The 20,695-nt window shown below is 45.2% G+C and overlaps 1 protein-coding gene across 3 annotated transcripts in view; it reads right to left on the bottom strand.

Annotated features, from left to right (window-relative positions):
• The window catches only part of LOC119142791, a 39,416-nt gene that overhangs the window by 7,764 nt on the left and 10,957 nt on the right, over positions 1–20,695 (bottom strand). For all 3 annotated transcript variants that reach the window (XM_037376174.1, XM_037376183.1, XM_037376182.1), the window contains 5 exons: positions 12,519–13,510; positions 6,146–6,197; positions 5,943–6,045; positions 4,531–4,694; positions 385–630 (listed from right to left, as the gene is read on the bottom strand). In XM_037376174.1, the coding sequence (XP_037232071.1) occupies positions 385–630; positions 4,531–4,694; positions 5,943–6,045; positions 6,146–6,197; positions 12,519–13,510 (1,557 nt within the window). The remainder of the gene's footprint in view (positions 1–384; positions 631–4,530; positions 4,695–5,942; positions 6,046–6,145; positions 6,198–12,518; positions 13,511–20,695) is intronic.

Genomic DNA, 20,695 nt, shown 5'->3' with positions numbered 1-20,695 from the left:
TGCAATAGTAATATGTCAGTTCAAATAAATTTTAAGGCATAACCAGGGGAAAAAAGGGAAGGTACCTGTCAGAGCACTCAATGAGATAATCTAGTCTGAAGGCACTTTTTAATGTTTTTTCTGGACAAGGGATCATTTCTTAACCAGGTGCTAACTGCTGGGAAATACAACTGCTTAGCACTTCAGGAAAGCCTGAATAAATGACAATGTATTTAGGCAAAAGAGCTTCCCACACACCAGGCGAGCTGGACTGACACGTGTATCGCATTGTGACTTGGAGAGGCAAAGAAACAGGCTGAGGGGGAAGCATGTCCTGCCAGCGGGCAGCTGGGTGCTGGGTGCAGACCTGAGCCACCATGTCCTCCCCCGCCTTGCAAGACTTACGCTGTTATCAACCAGCTTGGTGAAGGGACTGTTGGTGGTCCAGCTGCACCATTTTTTCTGTAGCTGCGGTATCGGAGCCAGGAAGTCGTGGAAAGTGCGGGCACTCCACGTGCGTTGTCTGGGACAGTGATTTTCCAGCTGGACATTCCCCTTCTCAGCAGCGTCTGCTCCTGCAGCCATGCAGTCAGGGGTCAGCCACTCGGACACAGAGGCTGGGCTTGTGACACTTCTTTTTAGGTTTTTGTCCTGAGAAGAGTAGAGAACGTTTACAGCATCTTTCGTGGAAAGGTTTTAAGAACACTTTTAAAAATACACTGTTAGTGCAAGAGACCAGTTTCTTCAGTGGTTGTCTTCTCAGGACAAGACACAGGAATGCAGCTGCTCCTCACTGCTCCTCCAGCATGCTGCCTGAAGTCTGCTGGCATCCCTGAATGAAAGCTTTACCTGGCTTCCCTAGCTCCAGGTTTAATGCTGAACTGGGAAGTTTCAGTTACTTAAGAAATACAGTCCCACCATGCTCACTAATAAAATACGTCAAATATCTACAGCTTTGTTTTACTGGAGATAGCTGGCAGATCATAGTAAACCTCACTCTGAAATATAATTCTTCCACTCCCCTTGGCTCTTGGAAGGTCCAGATGTGTCTGTCTGGGGAAACAAAACTTCAAGGGGGATGGGACTTGCTGAAAGCAAACCAGAAGCAAGCAACAAGAGAATCGAAGTCTCAAAAATGCACAATTCAGGAGGGAAGACTGAAGTAAGTGGTGCTCTTTATCCTATGTTAGGGAAAAATTAAGGAAATCAAAAGAATTAAAAACAAAGGGACTAATCTGTTCTTGGTGTCTGTGGTGAACAGAACAAGAAGCATGAGACCCAGATTGGAGCCAAGATTTTCATTTCACATAAGATAGTGCTTTTCAGGTGGAAAATGTGCTTTAGCAGTAGAACAAGACATCCAGACAGGTGTAAACTTGGCATGGTTGGAAGGTGAGCCCATGTTAAACCATTGTTACCAGCCCTGTGTACAAGCAGAGTTGACCTAACATGGGAATGAACTATAGATGACTTCTAGAGATCTCTTCCATACTGACTATATGTTCTGATGTTGCATTTAAAATCACAAATTTTGTCCTTAATATAGATGTGGGTTTAGAGCCTGCAAAGTTAAGGGATCCCTGACTGTCCTATGAATCTCCTTTCATTCTTACTAATACTTCACCTGTTATTTATATAAGCCTCCTGTTCCACAACTCGATGTATATTTTTAATTTACAGCTGTGCCAATATGGTTGTCACGAGAAGAATGCAAAACCCACGTTCCCAAAGTTTCCATAGCCCTTAAAGACTTAAAAGTCTGAAATAAATCCAGTGTCCTGGATTTAAAAGTCCTGAGAAACCAGAAACTTGTCATTTGTTATTTCTGAGAAACTGAATCTCTCAAGTTTCTGCAAATCAAAGAAACTATTTAGTTAAAATGTCATATTGGAAACAAACGGGCAGAGAGGCAAGAAATTAGGTACTACAGCAGAAAAAAAATCTCAGTAGGAAGCCAGGCGAAGCTTCAGGCTCTGCGTAAATTTGTTTCAATATTAAGTTCTTAGTCTCAGATTTGATTAAAGTAACGATCTTTGTTTATAAGCCAGCTGTCTTCTCGTCAAAAGCCTCTGCAGGCTGCCTTAGGGTTTATTATTCTAGTAGTATTATGAGGACCTCCAAACTGGTGCAAAAGATAGCCACTGGTTTTGAGATCGATATACTGGGGGTAACCATGAAGGTGAATAATATATTTTCTAGATTTTTGGAAATGTTTTGGTAAAAAAATGTTTCTAAAACCTCCATGACAATACTCAAACCTTTGCGTCTGAAACTTGTAATTTCTGAATAGAGGTCAGAGGTCATAGTCATAAGTTAGGCAAAGGCTGAATGATGGCTTAAACCAAAGAGGACTTAGAAAGCCTTGACCCTCCTGTGGCCCTCCTGGAGGACACCCCAGAAGCCACCCGAAAGCCACCCTGCCCTCCACTGCCTCACGCTAGCCCACACACAGACACGTGTGTTTGCTCTCCTGGCTCTCGGTTCTTGACCGGGCGATCGGTTTCTCCAAATGGCTTTTAGAAGCTAAAAAGCAAAAGCCAGTTTATCACTGGCTGCCGCCCAGCAGAGCTGAGGCTCATGCTCCCCAAGAGCACAGGACCAAGTGACCAGCCACCATTTCTCAGCAAAAAAATGCAGATAATTTTTTTAATGAAAGCTCCTTATAGCTTGCTTTGTCTAGTCAAGCATTTTGGGCGAGGTGAGTCTGATGGCGTTACTGTACCATAAAGGCTCAGGATTTCACACATCTTTTCACATGAGGATAACTTATTAGCTCCTGCCAAGAGAGCGGCTACGCTCCAGTGGGCAACTCATCCCCTGGCCTAGTGCTGGCCACAAGAGCTACGCACCCTGCCCTCTGCGGGCTCAGGCTAAAGCCAGGAGCTTTCTGGCCAGCTGCATTTTAGACCCTAAAAATACACATTTAGGAATTAAACTGTAAACATGTTTGTTTCTAACATCCAGTCACCCTGAGCAGCAAGTGGCCTGAGGAGATCAGCTGGAGGGCAGGTTTGTAATTAGCCTGCTGTGCTCAATTTCCACCCAACTTGGAGATGGGGGTGGAAGGACCCAGTGGTCCTTCAGCTGTGGGGAAGGACCCAGTGCTTTTAAAGAGGCCCTGCCACCCTTTCTAGGGGTTCTGCTCTTTAGGAAGATGGGTTGAGAGTATTGTCTTGTGTGTGTGCAGTACAGCCATCACCAAGAAGGAGATGCCTCCTGAGTTAATAATATGCTAAATTACTTTAATTCTTTGAGTTGCCTTCACTTAGAACTGTTTTAACATGGTGTTTTATTTATGTATATGCAGACATCTCCTCTGATAGGTTGCTTGCCTAAGGGGTGGCACAATAGAAGTCTTTTCTTTTAAGTGTATTTGTTTATTCTGACTAGAGCGGGAGAAAGAGGAAGGAAAATGAGTTTCCCTCCTGCCTAGAAGCTGTATTTGTATGTGACTGCCACGAGGTGAAGCTCTCTCCACTGGAAAGAAGGACAAAAGGAGTGCAGGTGTTCCAGGGTGCCCCATGCCACAGGAGGTAACACCTTTGGGCAAGGGCACCACAACCGCTTTCCCTTCTTTCTTTAACTGTCTGTGAATCCGTGTGGCTGGCTGGAGGAGAAGCTCAGTGTATGTCTTGCACTAGTGTAGAAAAATCCTGAGTAGCCTGGCCTCCTGGCTGATTTCCTAGTGGAGTGCAGGGATATGGAATGCTGCTGTTTTGGAACAGTTACCAGAAGTGCTACATGGCCTGTCCTGGGGCACCTGAGCTCCTTGCACTGGTTATGTGTTCCTACTCTTGCAGGGGAAAAAGAGCGGGCACTGGCGAGGACAGTACTGACCTGGAAAAGGCCTTTGCATGAACATGTAATGGATGTGCCTGGCCAGGTACCGGGCTGGGGTGGGGGGTGGGGGGGGCAGCCAGACCTGAGCCCTCCCAGCTGTCCTGTTTCTAAATGACTGGCTGCCCGGGGGGCGTGGGGGGATGGAGCTGAAGAGAGAACTTAAAGAGCTGACTGCAGTTTCTGTGTGTGTTGGAAAGGACACCGGTGCTTTCACTTGAAGTGCTTGGGTTTTTTGCAGCATACACTGTTAATTTTCATAGCAGCCTAGTGAGTTAAATAGTTAATGAACTTTCTGACCAGTTGAGAGGCCGAGTAACTTCCCTGTAGCACAGGTGGTAGTGGGCAGGAGCAGGTCCAGTTCCCCAGGTCCTCCCATTGCTACACATGGTGGTTTTAATGGAACGTCACCTTTGCCAGTTACCATGTCTCTGAGGGCCAGTCCTACTGCCTGCTGGCAGGCTCTGCATTGTCAGCTAGCAGAGCCAAGGTGGGCTTCTGCACTTGCTCTTCCCAAAGCTGGGAAGATACCAGCTGGGGGATCACAGCCCACATCATTCGATGGCAGCGCAGCTCAAGTGTTAGGAGAACTACCTGGCTCAGTCACTAACCTTTCTGGTGAAGGGGGCAGTAAGTGTCAATGGACAGATGTGACAAGTGCTGTCCAAAGAGGATGTCCCATAGCCTGCTAGAGATGCTGAAGAGCATTCCTACCTGTAATCTATAGGTGGTAAAGCTCAGGCCACTGGCCCCAGGTCCAGCAGAAATAATGAACACCTCATCGCTCCCGGTCTCGGTGGTCACTGCGGATATGGAGGAGGGCACATCTGGGTCCGTGTCCTGAGGAGAACGTTCTGTGCTGCCTCCGTAGGAAGTGACTGAGGGGGGGAAAAGGAAAATCAATGAAGACTGCTTGCAAGAGTCCCAAACATCTGTTCCTAACTCCTCCATGAAAAACCCTCCCCAGGCAAACCAGAGTAAGCTTTGGCTGTCCTGTCGCACCAGCCAGAACACAAAGCAAGCCAACAGCTTGCTCTCCTGCAATGGCAAGCTTCTGAAAAGAAACCGAAGGGGAGGAATGCCCTTGGGTCTGCTTTCTAGTAAAGACAGACCCAAACTGAAGTCCCTTCTACTAAACACACACAGTTGTGCTTCAGATCAGAAATTTGCAGATTTGTTCAACTGCTTCCTTATTTGTATTTAATCATCTCCATTAATACTGGGAGCTGTGCTTTTTGCTTGAGCCCTAGAGATGCTGCTCCTGCAGGCAGCCTTGTGCTCTGGGACTGCCACTGGGGTGTGTGCCTGTGTGTCCCCCCAGGGCCTGTACACCTGGTCCAGGCTAGGAGAGCTCTGGCCACAACCTGCTCAATGATTTTTCTAAAGGAGGAGATGGGAAACTGTCATGGTTGGGAGAACAGAATGAGCTTTTGCGAAGAGATCCTTGTGAGAGCTCTGTGTGTAATGGCTGATGGTTTAGTGGGAAACTGATGGTGTGGAGCAGCTCCCTGTTGGCCTCCACCAGCCAAAAGGGACACTGATATGACTTGCGTGTTGTGACTCAGAATTGCAGTGAGGGACATCACCTGCAGCTTGGCTGGGGCTCCCTTGTTCTGGAAACACACTGTGATGTAAACATCATCTAAAACAGTCCCATCCATAAAACCCTTCAGAAAAAGTTAGCTCTGGGAGTCAAAGCTGACCAAAGCCAATGAAAGCATTATAAAACCCATCCTTTCTGGGCAAGGTCAGGCACAGGGCAGGTGAAGCTCTTCCACAATTGATGGAGCTTTGTAAGTTGTTTGTAGCAGCCTGAACCTGACACATTTGCTCTGCTAACCCAGTGTCGCTGCAATGCCATGTGCTATGACAGCTTTTGTTGGCAGCGTCGTGGAGCTGTGCTTTTGCCCACTCCTTGCCAGGGGGATCACCCTACCAGCGAGGGGGGAGAGCCACAAGGGATAGCTCCCACAACAAGGGCTCTCTGCTGTGAAATGGCTCCCCAGCTGTGCATGGGTGAGATGGCGATGAGGACAGCAAGGAAGGAATGATCTGATTAACTGGCCCGGGGCTACGGGGTGCCCTGACCTACTGCGATGGTGCTCCTGCTGATGCCCCGTGCTTACCCGCCTGCTCCCGGCTGACAGAGTGGTTGTTGTTTTCATTCTCCCGACTTGGCACCACCAGCTGGAGCTCATTGATATCAGCGGCTGAGTTCTGGATCCTGTTCTACAACTCAGAACATGCCCCAGTAAACATTGTCAGATAAACAGTGCAACAGCCAATATGAAAGAGAGAAACAGAAATTGCTGAAGCCATTAGCACTAACCTCCTGGTCACTGCATGCGTTGGATGAGCTCCTTTTGGGGCACGTTCTCTGCCTGAAAAGGAGAGACAGCAACAACAACAAGCCCACGAGTGAGTCAAAGATCCACAGAAGGGAAGGTCTCAGCTGTGCTCATTCTGCAAGGGGCACCCAGCAGGTTGTGAGCTCTCCTGCCTGCAGGAGCATTGATAATACTTGCCAAGGCTCAGGGCAACAAGGCCTGAAGGCCAGGGGAGAAAATTACGTGCTTATGTAGTGGGAAGTCAGCTGAAGAAGGGAAGAACCTGCTATCTTCTTCCCATGATCACTGCAAAAGCAGGAACAGAGTTCAGACCTCTGCAAAGCCCCCCCAGGCTCCCCCCTGCCGGCTGCTCCCTCACGGCAGTAACCCAACAGCAAGACCAAAATCCTGCCTTTGGTCTGGGCAGTGGCACCATCCTTACCCTGTCAGGCAGAATGTTTCGTCTGCAGAGCCAATATTGTGTGCTGGGTTATATTTAGCAAGGAGAGAGCATCAGATGTTGTTCGTTTGTATGAATGTTTTATTAAAAGACAGTGCTAGAGTAGATGATGGCTGGGCAGATGTACCCCTTGGCTGAAGGGAGGTGAAAGCACGTTCTTAACCCATTTTTTCACATTTTTACGAAAACTGACGTTATGAAACAACTAGTGTTGTTTAGTGTTGTTTACTTTCGGATGAATAAGATTTAAATATGTCACAAAGAAAGGCTGGCGGCAATGAATGCAATGATGACTGAAGCGTGTGTGTTTTGTCTTTGTGTGCAGCAGTTCTCCACGGGACAGTGTAGGGACACATGGAGCATTAAGGTACTGGCCAGCAAGGATGTGAACCGTATTACTGGTCTCCCTACTATCTGTGCTGGTGGCTCGCATTTTTCCTCTTCTTGTTGGAGGGGTTGGCTTGTTTTAAGGCATTTAATTTCCTCTGTACAAGTTTGGGGGTTTTTTTGTAGTCATGTGTTGAAGCCAAGATTTCAAGTTTTCAGTCACCATTTCATTCCTGTTTGTTTTTAAGGATGGGGTCTCAGAGGCCACCTGATGAGGCTGGCCAGGAGCCGGTGTCTGCTCCCTCTCAGGCACAGTGGGTTTCATTCCTTCACCGTATCATTGGATCTCTTAAAAAAATGCTTGTTGGTTGACAAGGGAATTGAGGGAGGAAAAAAGACCCCATGATGCACTCACAGCGCTATTCCCAGTGAATAGAGAGAAGAGTACAGAAAAAGGGGAGAGCGAGTTGGCACTTGCAAATTTAATCCAAAAGCGGTCCAGACAGATCGCTGTTACCCCAGGAGGCACAGTGGCATCTGACACTGCCTGGGCTTCTCGGGGGAACGCGGGGCTAAAGTCGGGGAGACCCTTCCTTAACGCACTGGTTCAGGAAAGGGAAGCAGGGAAAGGCTCCCAGATAGGAGTGGTGTTGCCATCTCAAGCAAGATCAGACAGAGTAGGAAATTCTTCAGAATGGAAAATGTGTATGTAACAACTTCCCCCACACACCCCAGGAGCTCTCATTGGGCACCAGAACCATTTCAGCAGGAGTGACCTGACAAAACATGCCTCAAAATAATGAATTGGCATGGCGATCAAGGTATTCAGGTAGATGGCGGGAGGACCATCTGTAATTCCCTGATTTCTCCACATGGCATTCATATTTTTTTTAATCTCTTCCCCTCCTCCCAGATCTTTCCTGCCAAAACCCATGAGAAAAACTTAATCAAATCTGATATATTCCTGTGAAATACTCTTGTTTCAAATAACTGGCATGTTACAAGCAAATTTGTTTAAAATATTCCCACCCAGGGATTAAAAAGCACAAAGGAAATGTTCTTCTCTAAGAAAACACAATTTAGCACATACTTCTTCCACACTGAACATCAGGCACTAGCAGCCCAGTCTTTTTAGTTATCTGGATGGTCTCACTTTGGGGTTTATTTGAACTTTTAGCATGACTTAAATGTTTGAGTTCTCAGAAACACAAAAATATGTTCCTGGGATTCTTGTATACAGCTGTCCCACTTACAAGATATTCATATTCTCTGGGACAAAGCTGGAAAGATAAAAGATCCTTTTTAAAAGTATCAGCAACTGACAGCTATGGATAGACAGGGCAAGTTTTGCATTAAGAAACTGAGATACCTTATGTTCGTTTGGCTCCTTTCCTTGTCATTCTTTATAAACATTGTGCTCTACAATATCTGCATAGGACACACCACAACTGCCTTGAAATCCGCGCTGCAGTTTGGCAGCATGAACCGAAGGGAGAGTAAGGTACCCCTGGCAAAGATGCTTTCTGTGCGAGTGTGGTAGAATAAACATGAATACAAGAAGGAAGAGTCCTGTTCCTCCAAGGTTTAAATTAGGATTAAAAAAGGGTAACTGGTTGAAATCACCGTTTTAACTTTTTCTTCCCTCATCACACTTTGGGTATTGAATATCTGGTTTCCACTGAACAATTTAATTTACTGTTAAAAACTAAGACATGCAAAGGATAAGAGTTTCTAGATTTGGCCAACAATTTTGATGGGAACTTGAGGGTTTGGTTGGGTTTTTTTCTTCTATTCAGAGCTGCTGTCACAGTGCCTGGAGAAATGTGCTAGCTTGCAGGACTGGGGATCTTAGTCTTTTTTTAGCTCATTCTGTAGTTGGACTGCCTCTCCCGTGGCACGCTGCAGCACCTTGCCACCAAGGGGACCAGTGGTTCATATTGGTGTGCAGCTCACGGGTACAAAACAGCCAACATGCAACCACACCAGTTTCCACCATTTAAAACAAGTTGTAATTTTTTTTAGAAAATATTGCTTCAAACTTCTCAAGTAAACAAAAACACTCAAGTCTGTTGGCAGCTTTGTGAGGGTGATCCTGTGCTCCCTGGCAGACAGCTCCAGCTGGGTCTGGCTGTCTTGGGTTTCCAACCAAACCAGCCTGACATGCAGAGGGACAGAAACGGAGGACACAGATAGAACAGGCAGGGAATGGTTTCTGGGTTGTGTCTAATGTGAGGATGGCAGAGGAGAGGTCTGGTTTTAGCCCAGAAGTGATGAGGATTCTCTAGAAGGGCATTATATGACAAAGGATGAGCTTCACCCCCAGGTGATGGTCGGGCTGCAGGCAGTGACTGGCAGGGCAGCTTGCATGGAGAGAGGTGGCAGCACGTGACAGCTTGATGAAATAGCTGCACGTGGAGGGGGTTGTAATTGGAAACAGGTCATTGGCAGGCTGTGCAGATGTAAAATGCAGTTGCAATCCATGGGTTGCAACCATCGAGCAAAAGTCTGACTGCATGGGACAGGACTAAAATTAAATAAGGTGGACATGTCTGTTGTTCTTGGGTCTTGGGAAAGAAAATAAAAAATACCCCATTACTTGAGCCAGGCCTCATGGCCAAAAGTAATTAGAATTATTGGCCAACTAACAACTGAATCTTTCATTCCCTCCCCAAGCAGCAAACAAAAGCTGCAGTGTGGCAGAGACTTGGAGTTTCCCCAGCGAGCTTTGCCCTGGCTGAATGCAATGAGCCTGAGCAGACACTGCTGACGACTTGGTGCATTGGAGTGGCAGTAGGTGCCAAGCCCATCCCAGGCCATTTCTACCCCTGGCAAGGCAAAGCCTGCTACTTTTAGCTGAGCAAGAGCAGCAGATAGAAATGGGAGGGAGGGAATACAGCTACACCTGGTACCAGAGAAACAAATAGAGTACGAAGAGAAAAGGAAGGCAAATTTACAAGGCTGAGAGATTGGTTACTATTAGCATCCTTTGCAATGGCACGCTTCAGCCAGGATGAGGTTTGCCATGCCTCAGAGAGCTGGTCCCACTTCTGACCATGCTGCATTGGTAAAGCATCTTCCTTTCTCCCCTCAGCCCGCTCCTCACCACCCTGATGCTTTCCGTGGTGAGGACAGGCTGTGGCTAACACACATCTGGCACGTGATTTCAAGCCCCTATTCAGGGCAAGAAGCATAAAATAGAGCTTGGTGGGCTCAAACTAAAAGAAGTTTAGATGTGCTTAACAAACTCTGCAGTCTTTTTCTGAGCTGTATTAAAACCCCATAGCTGGGAAGTATAGGCAAGCTCCGACCAGCGCCAGCAGTTCTGGGGCCAGAGACCAATATCCTCAAAGCAGTTAGTGCAGTAAAGAGGGGGGGAAAAGATGCTTCCAGTGCAATACAAGTGAGGTTACTTGGCACAGGTCATGGCATGGCTTCCACATGTGTCAGATCTCACTTAAATGCTTCAAGTCTGACAAGAAATAAGGTATTGTAATCAAGGCCTCCCTGGGATAGCATGCAGGCAATGTAGGCATACAGCAGGAGAGTAATGCTCTGTCAAGAGGCTACAGGACTAGGGATAGTCTCCATTTATACACAGTCAATAGTTGACGGAGGTACGTCTTCCTTTTTTTTTTTTTTAAAAAAAAAAAAAGTTCACAGAGCAATGAAAAGGCATGAATGCCACTGTAAAAAGGAGGAGTGAGTGTAATCCTGGTCCTGCACCGTAGGACCCCTGGTAGGATGTGTTCACAGTGACCAGCACATAAAGATGTGTATTGGGGGAAAAAATATGTTCCTTTTTTTCTGTTGGTTGGCAAGAGCAGAATATTACTTTATTTTGTAAACATGTGACAAGCAAAAAGACAAACTGTGCATGTGAGCAGCATGGTCTGACTTTCTAAACAGGCTGCGCAGAGTAAACTTCAGCTAGTAGAATCTCAGATTGCCGGTGTACTTTTTGGTTTGAATAATACTCTGCTTCATGGATAGTTACAGTGAAATTAAATAGGGGTAATGGAGCAAGAACAGCCTACTCAATTTGTGTATCAGCCTAGACTGCTGCCATAGTGCAGGGAGCATGTTTCTGTCTCTCTTGAAGATTGGCGAGGGTATAAAAATAAAGTATTTGGTATCTGGAAGACATTTTCCACCAGACGTTTTCCTTTAGAGCTAGCAAAAAATTGTAGTCTAAATTAGTGTTCTGCAAGCTCTTTAAAAAGAAAAAAGGCTAGTTAGATGTAACACATGCAAGTTTAACTCTTACAGCTATGAAAAGCTCAGACCCTGAAAGCAGGAATTTCTATATACTGCAAGAGAGATTATATTTAAGCTTCACCACCTTGCCCACATTCTCTTGTACCCAGTGTGATGGCCTATATTTTGCATTTATTCATCAAGAGCTAGAAATGCAGCTTCCAAAAGGCCAAGGAAAACAAAGTTCCTCTACCGAACCAGCCTTCAGGGTTGGAGGATGTGCAATAGCTGAGGCAGGGGATGCAGGAGGGGAGCAGACAGACCAGTTGCACACTGCCACGGGGAAATGAAGGCCACTACTAACACCCAGTCGCCACAGTGGAGCCCTGCAAGGGACAGCATTGGTTTACCTGATATTTTCATTGAAGTCAAAACATTTGAAAAATAGTTTCTTTTGACAAAAGCCCAGGGAGCTTGGGCTCTGTTTTGAATTGGTTGGAAGGGGAAAAAAATAATAGTTTTCTACAAAAAAATTTCACTAAGGAGTTTGTAAGAAAAATGTGAATGTATGCTGAGGGGTGGAGAAGCTGTCTCCTGGTAGATATAGAGAAAAGAAACATACAAAATAAAAGCAACTGCCTGGAGAGGTATGATTTTGTCACTGGCTGGGTTTGGCTATTTAAGCAGTTAGCTTCAGGACCTGGCAAGCAGCAGCCCAGCTTGTGAGCTCTCTTGACTGTGACATTCAGATGACATTTGGGGACAGTCACAGGTACTGCAGCATGGCTCTGCCCTAGCAGTCAGAGATGTGCAGATGACTGCTTAACACATGAAGTGCATTGACATTAAAATGTCGGCACAGTCTCCTGGATAAAACATGCTACAGACTGGAAAATATTTCTTAATCTTAATTCTAACTGGTAATACTTTTGTTGTTATTTACTATTCTGCAGAGCATTAGCGATGGTTAGAGTCAGACTGTGGAATGCCTGTGAAAAGCCACAGTGGCTGCCAGCTCAGCTGGGGACACTTGGGGAAGGGTGACCTTTCTGGTCTGCATTTATCCATTGGCCAGGCAGTGTCCCAAAACTGAGGTTCAAAGGCACCACTGCCATTGAAACAAAATACTGCCTGAGAAAGTCCTCACCCCTCAGGTATACCTGCAGGAAAAAGAAAATAAAGTGGTGGCACAAGAGCTGTCAAACTAGGAAAGGAAACTAAGGAGCCCAGGGCAGGAGTAGTGGCTAGCATTGATCCTCTGGTTCAACAAACTTCACTGCATTCAAAGGACACCAAGCATGACCAGAGCAGAGCAAACATAACTTTGTTTTCCCATCATTTTCCTGTATGGATAATACCACGCGCTTCAAAGGCTCAGATACATGTCATCTTACCTGCAAGCTATGCAGAGGGCAGAGAGCAAAGCAAGTGCAAGGAAGACGATCCCTGTTACAACTGCCAGCATCGTCACATTTTCTTTTCTTTCCTGCCTCACAGCATCTACAGTGTTAGGTTCGGAGATGTTCTTGTATTCGAAGAGCATTGCAAAGCCTCTGCCCCGGTCCGTGGTGGTGATCAGTTCCATGATAACCTCAACCATTTCCAGAGATGAACCGAAGACCATGGTCTTGTTTAAAGGTGAATTTGGTCCACAGAAGCGAGAGGAAAATGTGATGAGATCAGAAACATACAGCACATCATGGGGACAGACATCCACCGCTGACTGCGGGCTGGAGGAGATTTCCATGGGCAATACTGTTGTGGGAAGAGTCCAGCTCTCTACTGTAACTTCATCTCTCTCACTAGCAGCTAGGTGGGCGAGCAAGACTTTCCCCTTCAAATCTTCTTCTGTTTCCAGGCCACTGGTGTTTTGCCTCCACATTGTGGCACTACCAGCTACAGGGAACGGCAGTTCTGGTTGAGCCTTGATACTCGCCTTGGGTTCCTTCATCTGCTTCGACTGGTTTTCTTCAGATGCTTGTTTGGCTTCATCTTTTTTTGAGGCAGTTCCTGGAAGTCCGTCCAGGTGACTAGCAAGGTCCTTTGAGTCATCTCTGGTGCTACTCAGGTTCTGAACCACCTTTGACATCCAGGTCTGGAGAGAAGGTTTTGTAGTGTGGAGAGCAAAGTCCAGGTTTTCCTCAAGAGAAGGCATGTCCATATTTCCTGTTTTAGCAGGTGCTAGAAGGCCATCCCAGGGGGTTGGGCTTTCACTAGAGCTCTCAAAAATGTCAAAGTCAAAAATCTCCAAGATAAGATGGGTTCTCATGGGAATGAAAAACTGCCAGACACAGTGTGTCCCTGGGTAGTAGTTATTTGGAAAACCTGGTGATAAAATCAGGCCTCTTTCCATGGATTCCACCACTGCACCACAGGAATAATACACCTGGGAAATAAAACAAATAAGCATACATCTTGCCAGAGATTATATACAGGATGCAGCCTGCTGGACCTACTGAAGGTCCTATTCTTTTCTTTCCCTTCAAGGAGGTAATATGAGATAGTCTTAAGGAAGGGGAATTCATTAAGCTTGTATAAGTCCATCTTCTGCTTTCCCACTTGGAGTATTAATCGAGTATATTTAACATAGAAAGCCAATCTTAGAGACTACGGGAGCATGTGCTGAATGATCAGCCTCCACAGAAATTAACCCAGACAACTAATTCACATAATTCTCACTTTCTACTACTGATCATAGTAGCATCCATTTCTGCTGTTGGCTAACATACCACTTTTTGATGGCACAAACACATTGTCCTGAACAGCTGGTTGCATGATAAAAATCTTAAGAAGCTAAAGGAAAATCTGTCACCCTGGCATCTTGAACTCTGTGTTATTTTCATTGCAAAAACATTTTTTTTTTTAATTTAAAAAAGCCCCTTGCATTGATGATTACCCATGATTCATCCATCCAACTCATCTTCTCTTTTGAAGACATTCAGCTTTATTTACCTCAATAAGCAGCAAAATCTAGGTGGTTTTGATTGGGTAAATTGTTTTCTCTTCAAATGCAAAGTCTCTCAAAATAGTGATAGCAGACACCAGCTCTCACTAGCAAACTAGCAATCAACATGCATTTTACCTAACAGCAACAGTCCCATGTGAAAGCTGCTGTTTCTTCCCTCCCTTTAAATAGCCTTCAGGCTCCGAAGAGGAGGGAAGCCCGTAAACGGTGGCACTAATGTGCCACTGCTTCTCGAAAGGTACATGGGGCTGCTTTCACACACTGTATTTACACCTTCTCCCAAAGATGCTCTCACAGCCTTTTCTCAAGATTCGTTCATAAATTTGGAGAGCGCGGAGCCCTGTCTGCACCTCAGGCAATTGTTTTTGAAAAGGGGGAAAAAATAACTCAGAAGTGCTTAGGTCACAAGCCCTGTCTAGGAGCATGAGTTTACAAGCATTAATTGGAAAAGAAAGGGAATGCTTTGGGTTTGGTGGGGTCTTATTATTGGAAATGATTAGTCGTCTTGGTCTGTTATCTATTTAAACACAAAGGAAGCCTGGCAGTAGAACAAACAAAGCTTATGAAGTCCATATAAAGCCACAAAGATCAAAATACTCCAGATTTTTTTTTCCCTCTAAGTCCCTCCCCTTGGCTCATATTGAAATGGAAAGGGGAAAAAAAAATACAGTGTTAAATGTTAAACACCCTTAAATAAAACCAAAAAGCCAGACTTGTTCTGCAAGGCATGACCTCTATGTTTCAGCAGGTGCTGTTCATATTGAGTGATTTTGGGGTGAGTGGCAGGATGGCAGTAGAAGAGGACCAAAAGAGCAGTGTGGGTGGAAATTGTATTCTGTGTTCAACTTGAAATCCAGTCTGACTTTCAAAAATGTTGTTTTTGAAAAAGCTTATGTTATAGTGGAATGAACTATAGGCTTCTCATTTAAGGGACCTGGGATGGAGGACTTGAAGGTAGCAAATCTTCAAAAAAAAGTGTGAAGTCTCAAGTGGAAAAGAAACTACATTAATGTGTCAAATACATATTATTCTCTGTGTAATGCCTTAGGAGCTCCACAGCATGTAATACCAAAATAAATTAACAGAAATATACTGATCTTTTCTCTAGGAGGTAAAGTTTTGGGGTTTAGTCTGAATTAGCTAAGTCATGGTAAAAATCCAGGTGAAAGTAGCAAAACTTTATGTCCATTTAAGGGGCTACAGATCCTAACATTTAGATCTGTTTGCTAATACACATCAGAATTACATATTCATTTGTTGTCACTTGGATTTTACTGAAAACTAGCTGATTTCCAGTGAATACGCTCCTCTTCCCTCAGGGAGAGGGATAGCTACTATGGTTAGAAGAAGGGAAGAGGGCTTTTTTGTGACTTTTCTCATATTCCTTTCCTCTGTTCCAGAATACTGGTGCAGACTTGCCTTTGTCACATGCTAGTCTTTTAAGCTCACTTTTAAGTAAGATATTTGCATAGCAAGAAACAGTAAATAATGCCTAACATTTTGACTAAAATATATACCCAGTTTTGGAGCCAGAATGTGCACCAGAGCTTCTGCTATTGCGGGGTGGTACTCCTGGGTGTGGGAGGATTACAGATTGGCCCAAACCTCCCTAAATTGGCAATGATGGAGGGTTGAGATTTTATTTTGAGGAATATGTGAACTGATCTAGTTGCCTTTTTTCAGACACTGAGAAGGCACTTGGAGGCGTTCGCAGCTCACCTCTACTACCATAAGACTTTGTTAACACCCAAAAGCAGCAACCATCAGTTCAGTGGATCCCGTGGGATTAATCAACGAAGTGCTGAATGGGTAGGTGCATCCCCCCCCATAAATCCCTCAGCCCTGCTCTCAGGATAGGCTCTCTTTTCTGCCTTAATTTTCACTGGAACCTGTAATCATCTGAAGAGAGTTATCTTTCAGACCCTGTGTACATCCAAGGAGTCTCAGATCCAAACTCAAATACCTCTTGTTCCCCTACAAGCCACGTAGCCACCAGTTGGCTGCAATATCCAGCTGAATCCCAACAGGTACCTTGCATCCTCAGGCCCAGATGGGAATAGAGCGGGGGGGAATTTGTGCAACATGTGCATTCCAGAAATACGGCTGAAAGGTCACGGCAGTGGGGGAATTATTCATTTATTATGGCTTGGGAGACCAAAAAGATTCAAGACTTGCTCCGAGACCAGGGGGAGAAACCCACAAGGGACAGGAAATGCAAGACAGATCCAAGGAAAGGGAGGGGAAAGGATTTCTGATGAATTTATAATCCACAACTGAATGACTGAAAAAAATGTTTAGTTCATTTGAATCTCCCATTATGAAGGCTGAGTTTCATCAATTAGACACAGATGTTCCCCTCTGCAGCAAGTTACAGACTTGTGGGCTTTTGACAGAGGCATGCAAAAAATCTGGCACATTTTTAATCTTTGCAAATGGTAGGTGGTTGGCTTTTTAAAAAACAACACTTGATACATGCCCACACCAATTAGGTCAATTATGAGCAGGGATAACCAGATTACCAGTCCTGTTCATCTGCTTTTCAGTACTTCCCACTCCGGCTAGGAGTCCCAAACATTTAAAACAGTTGTGTTGGTCTGAACCTGCAGCCCGGTGGGGTCAGACTGCCTTCTGATTTGGAGTAACTGGGGAAGAGCATCTAGTAGGTTGCAGAGAAGTAGTAACCCAAATCTCAGCTGTTGCTTCTTGCCCAGAAACACAATGGCTGGGTATTTCAGAACATATCAAGGCATTGCATTTCCCCTTTTCACACTACATAGCCAGCTCAGAAGCTTTAATCTGTGCCTGTTACTAAAAAAACACCCTATTGCCATGCACTCACTCACCCTCTCCTGTGCTGGCATTTGGACTCTCTAGATATGAGTAGTTAAGACTGTTACCAGCTTTGAGCTACTTATTTAAGATATGCATATGTAAGGAGTTATAAGGCCCCTACACCAGGAACCACAAGGCTAACGAGGACCCTGCATTAGTCCCTCATAGGGGATTCTGGCAGTGGTGCCCTAATGGTGGGACGAGTGTTCTGCTGCCCTCTGAAGCATAGGTCTGCAACAAATCAGTGTCCAATGCAGTTGTAGAGAGCCTGGGAGTTTTGCTGAAACATAAAGCTGTGCTGGGTTGGAACAGATGTGGCCACCAGTGGCTGCAAGCCATCACTCAGAGATCTCACTGCAGGCACCAGCGCCTGCTTCCCAAGGAGCATCGTCTCTCAAGGAAAAAGCAAGCCCTTGATATGCAGGGGTGAGCACAAAGCCAGCATGGGATTTCTTCAAACTGGACATTATACACCAAACAGCAGTTTGGTTTGAGAAGTTTGAGAATCAGGTGGCACTGGTAAAAAGCAGAATTCTCATGCAGGAAAGGGGGAAAAGAATTCTTTTGGCCAGATGGGAGTTCATTATAAGGCCCAGCCAAGTATATGAACAGAAAGGATCAGAATAATGTAATCCTCAGCTCTGTTCTGTGCTTGCACAACACCTACAAATGTAGCCCCCCATTATTCTAGTAGAAACATTGTCAGGGAATCAATGCATTCTGAGGGAATCCTGCTCGCTATGAGAATAATTTAATTAACACCCTTTCTTTAATCACAGTTACTGCCAAAGAAGGCACCAGACTAGAGCTAGATCAGAGGCAGGTGTGGAAGCAAGCTCTTCATTTTGCCAGGGCAGGACAAGTTATTGTGGCAACTTACATCGATGCCAGGAGACCCTCCTCACTGCTTTCACCCGAGCCATGAACGACAAGTCATGGCAGCCTTCAGCTGGCCCACGAGCGCTCCTCAATGATGGCGACCAGCCTCTGTCCCAGTCACTAGAAGCAGGCAGGGCTGGGCTTCTCTGGCTTCTCTGTCCTGCCTCCAAGAGGGAAATGCTTCTGGCATGAGGTGACGCTGGGGGCCCTGGGGAGTGTGGGGAAGATGCTGTGACATGTAGCTGGTAAGAGGAGGTGATGTGGCCAGGTGGTTTAGCTTGTAAAGACATAAACCCTGCTGGAAAGAAGTGGGAACGAAGTGATGCAAGGTCCTGGCTAGGGAAATCCTCAGCCCATTTGTGCTCATAGGTTTTGCTGATGCTCAGAAAGTAGTAGTCACGACAGATCTTCTTCGTTCATGTTAATGCTGGTTACAAGGAGCTGGTGTTTGCCGCATCCTGGAGGACGCTGTCTTGCTTTCATCCTAAAGACTGTTTGTTTATAAAGTGTATTTATTTCAAAGAAGAGGAAGGAGGACATCCTGTCCTGATGTTTGTCATTCCTCCGTGAGCACAATCTCAGATTTTCTGGTTGGGACCTGTCCAATGTAGTTTGTTTTCTTTTATAACGTACTCACCCAAGAAATAGCAAATTCTCTTGGTGTGTACCCAGAGTCAGAGCGAAAGCCTCAGCAAAGGAAACTGGGAGGCACACAGCTGAGCCACTACGTTTCCAAGACATCCTCAGAGGCCAGGCCACACTTCGTAGAGATACCCGGTTGCAGGCTCATATGGAAATGATGTGCAAAGATCATAACCTACTTTGCCCCCTTATTAACGTCTGGTGCATGTAGTTCCTGTGCATTTCTCACACGTATTTCCAGTTTCAGGCAGACTTAAAAAGATCACTTCCACTTCTTTCTGGAAATGACACAGACTGAATGATGCACTACAGTTTAAACTGACTGAACATTTAAGAGGTGCTGCATTTATTTGTCTTTTCAGGAACAGATATGTATTGTCTCCTCATCCAAGTTAAAGGGCTTTTTGGTCTTTGCTTGAAGACCGTACTATAAAGATTTAATACTAGAATTATACGTGAAGGTGAGGATGGAAGCTGTTTATGCAGACCTTAGGCTCTTAAAAAAAAAAAAATCACTCTGAAGCCAAAATACTTGGTTACGACCCCGTGCTTTTGACCAAAAGATTATTTTGTTTTGTCCCTTCCTGTAAAATATCCCCACTATATAAATGATCCTATACTATTTTTTTTTTTTTAAGAGTAGGGAAGCAAGAACCTCTCCCCAGGTAGATCTTTTCTGCTTCCTTTAAAAAACAAAACACACTGCAGCTGCCTGGTGCCAGAGCAGGACTGCCGGTGGCATATGGCAGTTCTACAGTAGCCTTATCTTGTCTGCCTACAGCTGATTCAACAGCAGCCACAGAGGTACGCAATTAGTTTCTGGACAGAGGTGGATGCAGTCTTAGAATCCAAGGTTGTTCAGTCTGGATGACTAAATTTAGTCATGAGCTCACCATAGTATCGGTGGAGTGAAAATCCAGCAAGCTTTATTTAGGATCTCTCGCCCCTCCAAAATTAAAAACATCTTATGTGCACACATGCACACACATGTGTGTTTCTTTCAAAGAGTTGGCAATGCTTTGAGACTACCTCACCAGCTCCTTCACATTTTATTCTGCCCCAGGGACCTCTTTAAAGCTCTGGCTCCACCAACAGCTTTGCAATCACTCAAAACACGCAGGGTGAGGTATGGTATCTCGCTTACTTCCTCCTGCTCCCCTCCAAGCATCAGAGGTTCATTCTGAGTTAAAGTTCACTTAGACTCACAAGGAGACTTGAACAGAGCCAGCCACCTGGGATGAGATACAAAGTGGCCCAAACATTCAGCCAAAGCAGAAAAAAAAGCTCAACTTTGGGTTTTAAAAAGAGAATGAGAATGAAAAAGGGAAAGTGGTCATTCCACGATCCCAGCTTAAGGGGGTAAAACAAAATACAAAGTCTTTGCTTGCTGACGTGGCTGGAACTAGCTGCCAAGCTCCCAAAAATACAATTCTTGTGGTTCCCAGTGAAAGCCCCAAGTTCTCCTCTCACAGTATTTCCAAGTTAGGGAAGCCTGAGCTTTTTGGATGCTTGTCAAATACAGGATCTGAGGAAAGACTATCCCAAGAGTAAGCTACAAAGCTCCAGTCTGCTAGCTTAAGAAGTGACCACACTTACTTCACTGGCTGACTGATCTAGAGATCAAAGCTGGTAGGACTTTTTCCAAGTGGAGGACAAAGTTAATCGGAAACTTTATAAAATTAGCCCTCTGCTTAATTTTGCATTTTCAACTCATCTTTGCACAGAAGGTTTATTTTCTTTCATTAGCGTGAGCTAGATACAGCAGCAGTATGTTGAACTTATTTTTCCCCCTGGCAGTACAAGAATTCCTGGAAGTGCCTTGGAATCACTGTTTCCCCCTCCGCCAAATTGCCTTTGCTGTTAAAAGCACAAGGCAACAGCAAAAAGGGAGACTTGCTTATCCTGTGTTAGGGCAGCTCTTCAAGTAGCTCTGGATGGTTGAAAGTAGCAGACGGGGCAGAAGTAGATCAGGACATTGGATTGACAGAGTATAAAAAAAGTTGCCAACATTTTGCTTAGTTATTAGGAGAGAGTTTTCCCTGTTGTCTTTCTCCAGTCCTGCACACGTGCTTTGTATTCCCTCCTTGCTCCCCGAACACATTCACATTCACAAGCACTGATCAGGGTCCAGTTGTGGGACTCCCAAACTGGCCCAAACATACATTTGTTTTTAATATCTTGCACTCATGCTTTTAAACAAAGGTCGAATATTTCTTGAAGTGCAACCTGCTGGATTTAAGTAAAACCAAACCT

The sequence above is a fragment of the Falco rusticolus genome, chromosome 1 (genome assembly GCF_015220075.1).
Source record: "Falco rusticolus isolate bFalRus1 chromosome 1, bFalRus1.pri, whole genome shotgun sequence".
Lineage (NCBI taxonomy): Eukaryota > Metazoa > Chordata > Aves > Falconiformes > Falconidae > Falco > Falco rusticolus.
This window is presented reverse-complemented; position numbering and strand designations above follow the sequence as displayed.